At 34.4% G+C, this 14503-nt stretch overlaps 1 protein-coding gene across 1 annotated transcript in view; it reads right to left on the bottom strand.

Annotated features, from left to right (window-relative positions):
* Positions 1 to 1112: 1112 nt before the first annotated feature.
* LOC142342100 (uncharacterized) overlaps positions 1113 to 14503 on the bottom strand; it is an 81648-nt gene continuing 68257 nt past the window's right edge. Inside the window, exons 2-3 of the mRNA XM_075393287.1 lie at positions 4385 to 4583; positions 1113 to 1576 (exon numbers count right to left, since the gene is read on the bottom strand). Of these exons, the coding sequence (XP_075249402.1) occupies positions 1529 to 1576; positions 4385 to 4583 (247 nt within the window). The 3' untranslated portion in view covers positions 1113 to 1528. The remainder of the gene's footprint in view (positions 1577 to 4384; positions 4584 to 14503) is intronic.

The raw sequence follows: 14503 nt of genomic DNA, 5'->3' as shown, positions 1-14503 counted from the left end.
CTGTCAAAGAAATTGATCAACAGTTTCTCGGAAAAATTTTTTTTGAGAATCCGAAAAACAAATGATTTTGTGATATTAGAAACAAGATACTTTGCGTCGTTTTCCACCAACCAAGCCAAGCGGGAGGATCGAACAAAAACAACTTCCCATGCTTCGTAACATCTGAAAATGTGCTTTTTCATCACGCTAACCCCAAGTCAATCTTTTCATTTTGAGTTTTTATTTGAGAAAATTCGAGCATTTAACATCTTTTTTTTTCGATTACAGGCTTTCAATGGGAATAATCTGTAGTTGTTATAAAAACAGGTTTAACCAACTTTTTAGAATATAGAGCATTGGTCAATTATTTGTGAAAACTAAGCCTGCACAATTTTGATAAATCGTAATTAAAAGTGTTTTGGGAGTATAAATCTTTTCAATCGCTTTCGTTTTCATCTATAATTTCTGCTAGTATCAACCGGATTGCTTTGTTATATCGGCCCGATCGTTCGATATCCTAAACTGTCCGCTGTCTTTAAAAGCAACGATCAGAATGATAGAACCATAACCGTACGTGCTGTTTTTAAGGTTGTCGTTCGTTTGTTGCGAGGAAAATAGGGTTGCTAATTTTTCGAAAATGAAACCCCACTATGATTAAACAAAAGGCATGCTCAAAATTCTCGAGCAAAATCCAAGACGTAAATATTTACTCATTCGTACTAATTAAAACCCTACTCTTTGAGTCCGTTGAAAGAGTGCAAGTTCACGTTTCAGGATACCGAAACACTTCAGAGAAGTTAAAATGCAAGTAGTTCACGGAATTATACCCAGCAAATGAAAAAAGTTGTTACGGCATTATAAAACCCGCAAAATATATTTTATTAAGCGAGATTGACGCGACTCTACAAAAATTTTTTCGAAATTTTTGTAGTATATTAAGACATTACACTCAAACGTACATATTGTCTAAAATAATTCACTCAATTTTTTCACTGTTTTCTACGATAGCAGATAACAAACCTCTCAATTGGACATAAATGAAAGATTTTGTAAATAATCTCGCTACAGTCACTAATTGTGGATTAAGATTTGGTTACTTGATAGACTCCTAATTAAATACAATTAAGTCGGGAAAGAAATTTTAGTTTAGTTGGAGCAGTTGTCAATATTTTCCGCAAAAAGTTTTAATTGAGATTTTGCGGCTGCAAAAGTTGTCATTTTGTGTCGTAATGAGTGAGCTGTTCTAGAAAGACAGAAACTCTCAGTGCCTTCAAGAAGAGCCACATAAACTATCCATAAGGGTTCGGATCTAATCCAGCGTAGGAGGTAACTGTACTTTGTACTTCCAGTCTTTCACTCGTCTTTCGCAGCCAGTTGTTGTAATTGTTAGGTAGTAAGTTCCCCCAATGTCTGGAAGCCATCTGCGCGCGAGGTGAACAAATAGTGAGACGTTCCCGCTTTTTGCCATTGGTTCATATTTGGTTGAGTGGTATACCTCCACCAGCTGGGGTTAACAGGGATGGAAGCAGACTCCATCCAGCTGATTTTCTCAAAATCGTAGCTGACTGTCGATATAAGAGTAGAAAAAAGCTCGAACCTGAAAACACAAAACCAAAACCATTTCTTCCTTATGTTTTATTAGTAGTACAAAGTGTGGTGCAATGTAATCTCATCGGAGCAGCATTAGGCCACAGCAGCCCGTTTTCAGCTACCTTTCTCTATTTATTCCGTACACTTCAGATTTATGTTTTCTGAGGAGCATTGCTGTTTTCGGTCGTTATGACTAATTTTTTGAAACCTTCAAGTCAAAAAACGTTACGTGGTACCATCGTTGCAGCCAACGTTTGTCAGGCTTTCATTAGCAGGGAGATGTGGTTATATGAGAGCTCATCCTCACAAAGGCAGCCTCTCTCAGGCAGGATGTTGAACTCTCACAGCAGGATATTGATTCGCACGGTCAACTTTTCCCCTATCACGCCACGGTTCAATGACAATTTTACCTCAGCAGAATAAAAAACAATGTGAAATGAACTCCGAACTGTTTAAGTTATACATTTTTTAAAAGTTTTACCGAAAAAAACGAACGTTAGGTTAGGTACAAAATTACGTGTGACCAAAATTGAACAAGGCACTTTTGAAAATAAACTCACTCCACTATCATTAAAAAAAAAGGACGTCACACACAATTTGGACTGAATGGCGTGAATGAATGAACAAAAACCAGATTCGAGGTGATCGTGACCTCACACAAGGGCGTAACACAACCTTGACGACAAAATAAAAAGACATAGGATGATCTAAAACTCAAAGATTTTTTCTCGACTGAACAAAAAAAAATACCAAGAATGGTCCCAGCAAACCATTTAATCATTTGCAAAAAAACCTCGTTCAAACAAATAGAGAAAAGAGAGAAAACTTTACTGTCAACTTGCCGATGTGGAACAAAAAAACAACTAGGGAGAATGCTACCTTTTTCTCAAACACCACTTTCGCATTCAACTTTAGAAGTGCACAAATATTAATTGCTACCTACTCCACTTCCTATTTCGAGTTAGCCACTACCAAACCACAACAATTTGTCTTCAAAAATCTTTCAACTTTGTGAACAAATAAAAAAGAAATATGACCGGAAGACTGCGGAACTGACTCCAAATGGAAATTCATTGAGGCCACCAATGAATAAATTGAGCCTACTAATTAATTCTAATAATCTTTTTCAAACAAAAGACAGAGGAAAAGTAATTTAAAAAAGGGCAACATTGATATGACGTAAATCTGGACAAATACCGGCCATAATTTTCTTGACATGCTGCGCCAGCGAAACTTTCAATGACAAAACAACTTGCAAAGAACTAGTATATTCAATATCAGAAAATCTGATTACCATCCGTTATAAAAAGCAACACAAAAGGTATATGAAAAGAAGTTCGGGGAAAGTGAAACAAAAAGGGAAAATTTGTTTTAGATCTTAATTAAAAAGTTAAAACTCTGCTCCCCGACATTTAATCTGGGAAATATTAATCTTTATGATTTCTTATGCTTGATCAGTGAATTAGCCAAGGACAGTCAGGATAGGGTGAACTAATAAATGAGCTTCTAAACAAAAATGAATATGCAAACAACAAAAGACAGAAAAAAATTGAACTGCGTACTCATAGTAACAATACATATATAAAAACTCAATGTTATATATTGAAGAAGAAAAGTTTTTGCCAAAAGCCTATTGCTGACAAAAAAGCCACGTAGCTTTGAAAAAACCACACGTGGTAAAAACTTTTCACATCTACTTTTTGTCGCTTTCTTCTCCCTCTCCCCTCTCTCAGATTAATGAAAACAGAAACTACTATGAATTCGTTCCCTACTTATGACTTTTGCTGAGTGGATTGTTCAGCTGATTTTTAGGCGGATCGTTATTTGAAATCTTCCAAAATATATCCTGTAATAGGATCTTTTCTGTTTGTGCCCCTCTGTAAATTATGCTACCCCAATTACAGAGCACGTGCCATTATATAGTAAATCATTTACGTTAAAATATGGCACGTGAGTCTGGGGGTTCAAATTATATGCACAACTAAACAAGGCAAAGTTCCCCTGTAATATACAAGTTACCGATTTAAGCAATAGATCAGCTTTACTCCTCGATTAGCCCTAAAAAAAACAGTGTCCCGAAACAATTCAACTTCTTTGAATTATAAAAAAATTGTGCTCATAATTTTTTAGTGTTGCAAAAATATACAATGAGATCAATTATTGCCTTTAAATAAATCTTTAACCATGAAAGTAACCATGACATAACAGTTAAAGATCAACTAATGAAACCCCTGCCCCAACTTCTTCGGTGATTATATAATTACATTATCAAAATGTGACTTAATTATGTAATTTTCTGACAAGCGTCCTATTGTGGCCCAGGAACTAAGAACAATTTTCATTTAATTCGGATCTTTTCCGTTTGTGCACCCCCCCCCCCCCCCCCCCCCTCTTACGTTATGCTCCTCCAGTTGATTATTTGGTAATTCATTATGTGAAAATATGGCGCGTGCGTCTGGGGGTGCTATTAATATGCAACCCAGGTTGAGGTGCCAGACCGAAAGTCGATATGTCCAGACCGTCCCAGACGGAAAGTGTCTATGTCCAGACCCTCCCAGACGGAAAGTGCCTATGTCCAGACTATCGTGCGTTCATTTTTTTTTCCAGACCGTGTAATTTTGAACGCACGACGCCACCTTGTGCGTTCATTTCGGTCTGGACATATCGACTTTCGGTCTGGCACCTCAACCTGGGAACCACTAAGCTAGGGGGGGCACAAACAGAAAAGATCCTTAAATTCAGTGACAGCACTTTCTGCTATGGATAAAATAAACTGTGGATAGAAATAAAATTCTGCTATGTGATAAAAACAAACCTTGGCCATATGGTCGTATATGTGTACCTCGAAGAGAGTCAAGCCTGCCCCGGGCGCAGCAGAAGGGGTCATAGGGGGGTAGCCAAGTCTGTGGTTGCTCTGTTTCGATCTTTGCTCAGAACCTCGACTGTAGTATGTCAGAGACAAAGTTGCACATGTTACGAATCCTGTTAGAGATGCTTGTCTGTTCAAGGTCAAGCTAGAATGTAACAAAAAGTACTTAAGAGTGACCTCGAAAAAACCTCCTTCCTCAATTCCCCAAATCCATCGACTGGACCCATATCTCATTACGTTTTGAAAACAGCATTTGCTGAAATCATTGACAAAAGCGATTGATGCTAATTTTAGCGACGGTAGCTATGCGTTAAATTAGCGACTAGTCGCCCAAAATCTAAAGACTAGATTGGAGTCGGCGATGTGATCAAAGGATTAGAATAAATAACTTGTCACCATTTTACGCACAATTAGAATGCGAAAACTACCGACGTATATACCAGCGTTTGAGTGTCAGCGTTTTTCGCACACGCTTACTTTCCTGATCCTAATACATGTGTGCGGAAAACAGCAACCATACTGAGTTTATGTACTCAGTACATAGTGGTTTTAGTTAAGAAATACCCTTCACGTAATTTGTAAAACATTGCCACCCAGCGCCCTAACAAAATAAAGTTGACCATTTGGTCCATTTTACCACCTTATTCCACAAAAGAAAGTTGTCTTAAAAAACGAAGAAATGATCATACCTTGTGAGATATGAGTAGTATATCGTGAGCAGAACTGGGGGGGGGGGGGGGGTTAAAAGGATTTACATATGTATTAACATAAGGTTTAGCCTCTTTTCATCCAATGTCCAAAGATGTACCTAAAAAAAGAGAGTGAGAACAATAGACCAGTCATTTTATCGTTATTACCCAGGGGTAATTATCTTAATTACCCCGTGGAAATGCATCAAATTGGAGTTTCAGCCCTAATGCACTTCAGCTAATCTTATTTATTAAATCTTTTCTTCAAGGATTAAGTCTTTGACGATTTTTTGGCAATTTTTTTGGTAGTTTGTTTTTTCTCGGTAGATTCAGTTTCAAAAACACAAAACCGTAAACAAATTTTTCAGATAGAGTTGTTTTTCTAACAATCGATCGAAGTTTTTCTGAAAGCTGATTTCAATGAAAAAAACTAAAGCATTGAAACAATCACTGAAAATTTTTGTTTTTTCGTAATTTCAGATTCTGCAACCTCAAACTAAACAATTTTTATTTGAAAATGTACGTTACAGTATAACTTTGGAGGGTATTTTTCGATGTGTAATTCAATGGTAGTAAATTCACGGTCAATAATAGATTATAGTTTCGGGTTTTTTGTAATTTTAGTTTCTCAAACCTCAAACTACAAACAAATTTCTTCGAGAGTGGTTTGCTATATCAACTATCTATATGTTGTTTTTAAACAAAGCAATTGATGGTGAATTGTTAACCCCAAGTAGTTTTACGTTTTGGTTTTTCAAAGTTCCAGCTTCCGAAACCTGAAACCTCAAAGTCTTTTTTTGGAAATTTTGTTACAGAACATCCAATGGGCGTACTTTAAATGTCTGAAAAAGAAAGACGTGTTCGTTTTTTCGAAGTTTTATACTCTGAAACCTGCAATTGACCATTTTTTGAAGCCATATGATCCAAAACGTCTTTAAATGGTTTTCTTTGCGTAATATACGACAGAAAAGAATAGACCTATTTTCTTTTCACAATTATTCAGGGGTCTTTATCTTAATAACCCCAGAGTAATGCATCCAGTTGCATTTTTCTGCTCAAAGGCACTTCAACTAATTCTATATACTTAATAAAATATATCTGCAGAACTATTGCTTTCGTTCACTTCATGAGGATTTTTAACAACAAAATAACTTTTGATGTTTTTTTTTCATTTTTCTATTTTTGGTTTCAATTTTTGAAGTCTTTTTTATGTAAAAATTGTAATTCAACTTATGTTGAAAAATAGTCACTCAAAAAATTTTTTTTTCAAAAATGACGTTTTTTATAAGGTTTTTAACAAAAAAATGAAAATTTTCATGTTTTTAATTTTTCTAATTTTCCTTTTTTCAGTTTTTGAATTTTTTTAAAAAAATTTTAGCTTAGTTTTTTCTGAAAAAAATTGTTGCATTAAAACAAGTTACTTTCAAAAATTTCGCTAAGAGAATTGAATGAGGAAGTGACATTTTACTAAAAATAAGTTTCTTTCAAAAATGTTGTTTTTTAAAAAATTTTTTTAACAAAATTGCAAATTTTGATATGATTTTTTGTTTTTTTCTAATTTTTCATTTTTGAAGTTTCATTTAAAAGGTTTTATTTCATTTTTTTTGAAAAAAATGTTGCTTTATATAATGATTTTTTCCAAAAGCTTCTTTAAATATTTCAAAAAACGAAAGTTTTTTTAACCAATTATATAAAATATAATCTATTTTTAAATAAGTTAGGACCGAGAAACTCTGTTCATTTTGTTTTTCTGTCTCAGTTGAATATCAGTGGCCTGGAAAGAATGCAAGATACTCCAACACTTCCTTTACTTCCTTCAACATCTTTTCTTTCGACACTTCATTCTGATCAAGAGTTCGTTCCCAGCAAGGAGGAATTGAACTCTAAAACAACATTAACCGATAGCAACATCGAATTAACCTTTGAGGTGGATTGCGCAAGAGTAACAATGAAAACAAAGACTGATAGCTTAACACTTCCGAAAGATTTGTGGAGAACTTTAGAGGCTGCTGGACATCATAACCTCCAATAACCCGAAGAAAAAACCAATAATTCAGTACTTTCTCTTCTCACTTATTTTAAAGCCATTGAGACAGTTAGAAAACAAAAAGGGTTTCAACCACTGAAAAAGAGCAAGGGTATTTTGTTTCCGTATTCTCGTTACATAAATCACTACGGTGTATGGTGGATAGAAGACATGTTCTCCAAACATGCTGATACATTTTCTACAAAATCAGAAATCTTCGATCTACCCAACCTCCAAGACCTTATTCTTCTTCCTGTCCAAGAAAATGACAATGATCAGAACCAATCACTTCATCAAAAAAAATTTCTCCCGAAATACAAGTGCCCTCCAATAAAAGTCTTAACAGTTGCTTGTGTTCCCTGCTAAATTTTCCCTCACGTGAAATCATTTGTCATGTCACGTGATCTTACTAAAATAGAATTGGCTTAACGATTACGTCGCGATGCACACTCAATTCTCATTGATTACGACTTCTTTAATATGGTTTCATTGATTACGGAGTTCATTTTTTGCAGTTGTTCCCGTTTTTAATAGGTTATGACTTCTTTTTTATGATCTGATCGGTTACGAAGTTTATTGTCGCAATTGTTCTCGTTTTAATCAAATTTCATCGGTTCGATTTATCAAGCACTTTCTTGAAGACAGTTACATCATTTGTTGCTTTTCGTTTTCAATATTCAGTTACCCTTATTTACACAATTTTTCTTATTTCTGCTTTCAAAATTCATCTTTTAATTACTTCACATTCACATAACACAGATGCATCAAAGTTCAGTCTCAGCTGACAGCAAAAAACCCTACGCCTTCTCCTTCCACAAACAAAATCTTAAGGGAAAACCAGTTATTCCTTCTTCCCAGTTCAATTACCATAATGACAGCATGAAGTCGTTGTTTACTGATATCAACGTGAAAGTTGAGAACACTGAATCCAAAACAAATGAGGATCACCAAGGAAACAACAACCTTTGGACTTTCCATGAAGACCTTAACAGGAAATTTTGAATCAACAACTGGGAGGAAACTATAAACACAAGCTCGAATTGGTCCCACTTGAACGTCTTTTGCAACAATTTTGATGATAAAATTGCTCTGCATCAACTTCTGATGCTGCCGATCTGAGAATGGAAGATTTTCTTTCAAATTTACCTGAGATCTTAAAAAAGAACTACAATTTTGACCCACAGAAGTTTATGCAAAGTTGGTGATTGGTGAAACTTTGTTCCAGCCAACGGATGTGGAGTAAAAAGCAAAATTGGATGTGTTCTGGGAATTGAGTGAGACTGCCAGACGAAAAGTGAGTTTGACCAGAACATTTTTTCAAGATGATCCAAACCGATGTTAATTCACAATCAAGCGTTTCACTCAGGGGAATGAAAAGTACGGCTTTAGGAGAAAAAGCTTCTTTTTCGGTCAGAATTAGGGAGTTACAGAAACTACATCGAATGAGCGATGAAATTCTTTTAGTGCTGAACAAAGTGAAAAACCAAAAAGTATTGCAAAGTGGATAGAAGCAATTGTAAATTTTTAATTGTATGTGATGTTGTTTATTTTTACTTATTCACTTTTCGAAATAATTTCTTTCATAACAGTTGCTTGATATGGATAGCGATGAAGTTGCAGAGATTGAAAAGGAAATCAGTCAATTTTTTGTTGAAAATATAAGAAGGAAAAATTTCTTTTTTGGCCTTTGATCGAAGTTCGTCAAAAATAAAGAAATCTCTGAATTGGTAAAAAGTTTTTGTGTACATGCCATGATGCCAGAGAAACCTGAAAACAAATCTAAATATCGGTCCCGGGTACACTTAGATGCCTTCCATAGTTCAAAATTAAACTTTTGTTTCGTGGGACATATAACAGGTCTAGCACATTCTTGTTTTCTGAAATTGTGTCCACGATTGCCTTTAATCAAAGTATGAATCATTATTTCCTAAACGCGAACATAAATCAGTTGCATTCTAATGACAGATCATAACAATCACGCAGCTGAATTTGTTTTCAATAATAACAATCAGGAACGACTTTCTTGGAAAATTTGTGGACGCAATTGCTCTCGAACAGCTTTTTTGTCAATATTCCAGTGCTTAGTTTTAATAATACTTCTTCTTTTTCAATTATCAACCTCATTTTGTCAGAAATTGTGACGAACGAACAGTTTGGATTGCTATTCTTTCAAGTGCTGTAGGTTATATATTTCGAAATCCCAGAGCATAAAATGAACAAGTTTATGTCAAGAAAGGAACGCATTGTTATGTATCTATTTCGTCCCTCTTGATCTGGGAGAATTGTTTTCATTAAAGATATGCTAGAAATGAAAACTTTTCAACCCTGGTTTTATCGAAATTTATACTTTTATAGGCACTTTCAGACAATTTACGATACAATGATGCTATCAATTGCAGACATAGAATTCATTCAGGGTGTTGACTTTGATTTAATCGAGAACTTACCAACTGACGGCACAAAATATTTACATTTAATCGATTATTCTTTAGACATTCTTTTCAAGTCGGAAAAATTCAACGCAATTGCGACAGCCGGTAGACATCGAAATTTAAATTTAGTATCTATCAAACATAATCTCTTTCGCAAAAACAAAACTGGACGTGAAAATGAGATGCAGACTACTCACATTATTTGTTCAATTCACCCAGAAATCTGCAGCAAAAATATATATCGGGAAGACAACTGAGTCTGGGAAAACAACTAAAACAGTGGTATGAGGACGCTACTCAAGAACCATATGATCACCTTATGATTGAATTGAGACCATCTACACCTGACTCGTAGGGATATTGTTCAAATGTAACATCATTTCCTTCAGAACTCTTTGTATAAATCAGTTGTGCTCGTATTAGTGATATTAACGTTGACATAGGGGTTTCTATAAAAAATTTTCCTTCGTTCAATTGAATAGAAAAACGCTCCAGTTGATCCAAACTATATCTTAATTTTAAAGTTTCAAATCTGTGACCACATCTAGTTTAAAACAACATTTGAAGGACACAATATGGCCCACACTGACTCAATTACAGTTTCAGATAGAATCTAATTGCAGAAACTGTATAACGAGTGGGGATCAGGAGCTTTCGGTTCTATAAACAACCTGACAAAAGCATGTGGAACCAGTCGTGAGAAAGTCTTAGATTTTTTGATTTCAAAAGACTCTTATAGGAAGTACAAAGGAATCAGACGAAAACTTTCCCGGCTAAATGCGCATGCTCGCTATATTGATGAGATTTGGGGCTTGGACCTTGCACAAATGGATAATCTATCACGATGGAACCGAGGTATCAATTTTTTTATTCGTTGCTGTAGATGTTTGTTCTCGATACCTGCGAGTAGAATCAGTACGGAGAAAAGGAGCAGAGGCCATGAAAGCAGTTTTATCAAAATGTGTTCAAGGAAGAACGAGTTCAAGTTCCTGAAAAAAATTATGGCTAGATCAAAGAAAAGAATGTTTTGAAGATATTTCCAATTTCTGCGAGGATGTGGGAGTCAAATATTATCCGACTTATAGTAAAGCAAACGTAGCTTTGGCGAGAGAGCTATACAAACCCTGAAAATCGTAATTTACAGCTACCTGGAAGAAAACTACACATTATCCTAGATCAAAGAACTGCAAATTTTGTTGACATTATTTTCTCAAAATTCAATTGGAATATTGGGTTGGCGCCCATTTATGAAGTGAATGCTGACTTTTTGAGTGTCATGTACAAGCAAATGAAGCTACGAAAAATTATCAAGCCCAAGTTTCAAATGGGAGATAAAGTTAGGTTGGCATTAGCAGAGAACAAATTTCAAAATTGAGATAAGCCTCACTATACACATGAGGTTTTCGTACGCCAAAAACAAACACTTTAGCGCCCTTTCCGACATATTTTATGTTTTATATTTTGTGGATCAGAAAAGAGAAAACATTGATGGAATCTTTCACGAAATGTCAAAACTGCATAATCATTTCTCGATTAGTCCCGCTAGAAAATGGACGGTTACAATCTACCCTATTTTAAAGGAGTTCCCCGACAGAGAGGGCGTGGCTTTGGAGCGTTGAATAGAACAGTTGTTAGAACCACTCTTCCACTTCTCAAGAAATACGTCTTACCTGTAACAAAGCAAATTGGAAGAGATGTAATCAAGTCCGCAGTTACGGAAATTGGTTGTGTTTCATCAGGACACATCTAGAATTGGTATCAAACGCTTCATCTCAAGTTTGCCCTCAAAATACAATGGCGTTGTTCACTAATTTTCTTTCCGAAAAAATTGAACTGGATGGATCTTGGGAAGTAGCTTTAGTCGAAGTATCTTATACCGGTATTTTTACAACATTGAAGGAAGATTGATGTCATTTCTCAACGATGAAAATTTCAAGCATGTGTTCGCCTTTCAAGCAGCAGTTTTTAACTCTATGGTTGAATTTGCGAAAAGTCTTACAGATACAATAAAAAAACACGACATCGCAAAAACCTAGATCCTCAATTTTCTCTCAATCAAAAAATTTGTTCTTGTTCCAACAGAACTGTGGGAGTCCAGAAAAAGTTAAATATCGGTGCCCTACAGCGAGTTCTATAAAAAAGAAGAAACATTTTACAGTTTTTCCAGTGAGAAAAAAAGAGAAACAAGAAGTAAGTTCCAAAAATCCAACCGTCCACAAAAAAACTTAAGACAGACCTGGAATTTCACTATAAGAACAATCCTGAGACATTAATAATTTTGAAAGAGATATACGAAAACAAACGGTTGAAAATTTCACTTTCCAATACAATTATTTTCTCCAACGTTGACATAGGAGTTTATATAAAAATTTTCCTGCATTCAATTGATTAGAAAAACGCTCAAGTTGATCCAAACTTTATCTTAATTTTAAGGTTTCAAATTTGAGACCACATCTAGTTTAAAACAACATTTGGAGGACACAATATGGCCTAGACTGACTCAATTTCAGTTTCAGATAGAATCTAATTGCAGAAACTGTATAACGAGATGGGACCAGCAGCTTTCGGTTCTATCAACAACCTGACAAAAGCATGTGGAACCGGTCATGAGAAAGTTTCAGAGTTTTTACTGTCAAAAGACTCTTATACGAAGTACAAAGGAATCAGACGGAAATTTTCTCGGCTAAATGCGCATGCTCGCTATATTGATGAGATTTGGTGCTTGGACCTTGCACAAATGGATAAACTATCACGATGGAAACGAGGTATCAATTTTTTTACTCATTGCTGTAGATGTTTATTCTCGATACCTGCGAGTAGTATCAGTACGGAGAAAAATCGCAGAGGCCATGAAAGCAGCTTTTATCAAAATGTGTTCAACGAAGAACGAGTTCAAGTTCCTGAAAAAAATTATGGCTAGATCAAAGAAACGAATGTTTTGGGGATATTGCAAATATTATCACACTTATAGTGAAGCAAACGTAGCTTTGGCGAGAGAGCTATACGAATCCTCAAAATCGTAATTTACTGCTACCTGGAAGAAAACGACACATTATCATAGATCAAAGAACTGCAAATTTTTGTTGACATTATTAACTCTAGATTTAATCGGAATATTGGGTTGGCGCCTAAAAATGAAGTGAATGCTGACTTTTTGAGGGTCATGTACAAGCAAATGAAGCTACGAAAAAATATTAAGCCCAAGTTTCAAGTAGGAGAAAAAGTTAGGTTGGCATTAGGAGAGAACAAGTTTCAAAATTGCGATAAGCCTCACTATACACATGAAGTTTTTGTAGTTCAAAAAATAAACACTTTAGCACCCTTTCCGACATATTTTATTCGAGGACATTTGGAAGTGATGATTGTGCTTTTTTCCGGTTTCATTATACGTCCAAAAAAATTAGCATAATGTTTAATAAAAGGATTAATTATTTTCCGTTTTCTCCGATCATTATATTGTTCCTCAGAAACTTTGAAAAAGAAACCGAAGGTTAGGTCAAGAAAACCAACTAAAAGAAACTTAAACGCTGAACAGATTTTTTTGCGGAACTAGTAGTTACCCCTGCAATTTTTTAGTACGTATTGCTCTGAATAGGCAATTATCTCTTTCTATGATTACCTTAAATAAAATAAAGTGAGAACGAGAACTCCGTGTTGCCAAAATATTTGCTCATTCATTTTTAACGCATAATGATTTGGTGAAATCCGTAGAAACCCTTATAATAAATGAGTCAGGCTCATAAATCATCATGATTTGCGGCTCTTGCTGAAATTTTCAAATAGAACACAGAACTCAAATATCAATTTAATCAATGTTTCTCCAATGTTCAAATATCAATTTAATCAATGCTTCTCCAATGTTCAAATATCAATTTAATCAATGTTTCTCCAATGTTCAAATATCAATTTAATCAATGCTTCTCCAATGTTCAAATATCAATTTAATCAATGTTTCTCCAATGTTCAAATATCAATTTAATCAATGCTTCTCCAATGTTCAAATATCAATTTAAACAATGTTTCTCCGATGTTCAAATATCAATTTAATCAATGCCTCTCCAATGTTCAAATATCAATTTAATCAATGTTTCTCCAATGTTCAAATATCAATTTAATCAATGCTTCTCCAATGTTCAAATATCAATTTAATCAATGTTTCTCCAATGTTCAAATATCAATTTAATCAATGCTTCTCCAATGTTCAAATATCAATTTAATCAATGTTTCTCCAATGTTCAAATATCAATTTAAACAATGCTTCTCCAATGTTCAAATATCAATTTAAACAATGTTTCTCCGATGTTCAAATATCAATTTAATCAATGCCTCTCCAATGTTCAAATATCAATTTAATCAATGTTTCTCCAATGTTCAAATATCAATTGAATCAATGCTTCTCCAATGTTCAAATATCAATTTAATCAATGTTTCTCCAATGTTCAAATATCAATTTAATCAATGCTTCTCCAATGTTCAAATATCAATTTAATCAATGCTTCTCCAATGTTCAAATATCAATTTAATCAATGTTTCTCCAATGTTCAAATATCAATTTAATCAATGCTTCTCCAATGTTCAAATATCAATTTAATCAATGTTTCTCCGATGTTCAAATATCAATTTAATCAATGCTTCTCCAATGTTCAAATATCAATTTAATCAATGTTTCTCCAATGTTCAAATATCAATTTAATCAATGCTTCTCCAATGTTCAAATATCAAATTAATCAATGTTGCTCCAATGTTCAAATATCAATTTAATCAATGCTTCTCCAATGTTCAAACATCAATTTAATCAATGTTTCTCCAATGTTCAAATATCAATTTAATCAATGCTTCTCCAGTGTTCGCATATCAATTTAATCAATGCTTCTCCAATGTTCAAATATCAATTTAATCAATGTTTCTCCAATGTTCA

This window comes from Convolutriloba macropyga, chromosome 7 (genome assembly GCF_964194025.1).
Source record: "Convolutriloba macropyga chromosome 7, txConMacr16.3, whole genome shotgun sequence".
NCBI classification, from domain to species: Eukaryota; Metazoa; Xenacoelomorpha; order Acoela; family Convolutidae; genus Convolutriloba; species Convolutriloba macropyga.
The sequence above is the reverse complement of the archived record's forward strand: the minus strand, read 5'-3'. Positions and strand labels throughout refer to the sequence as shown.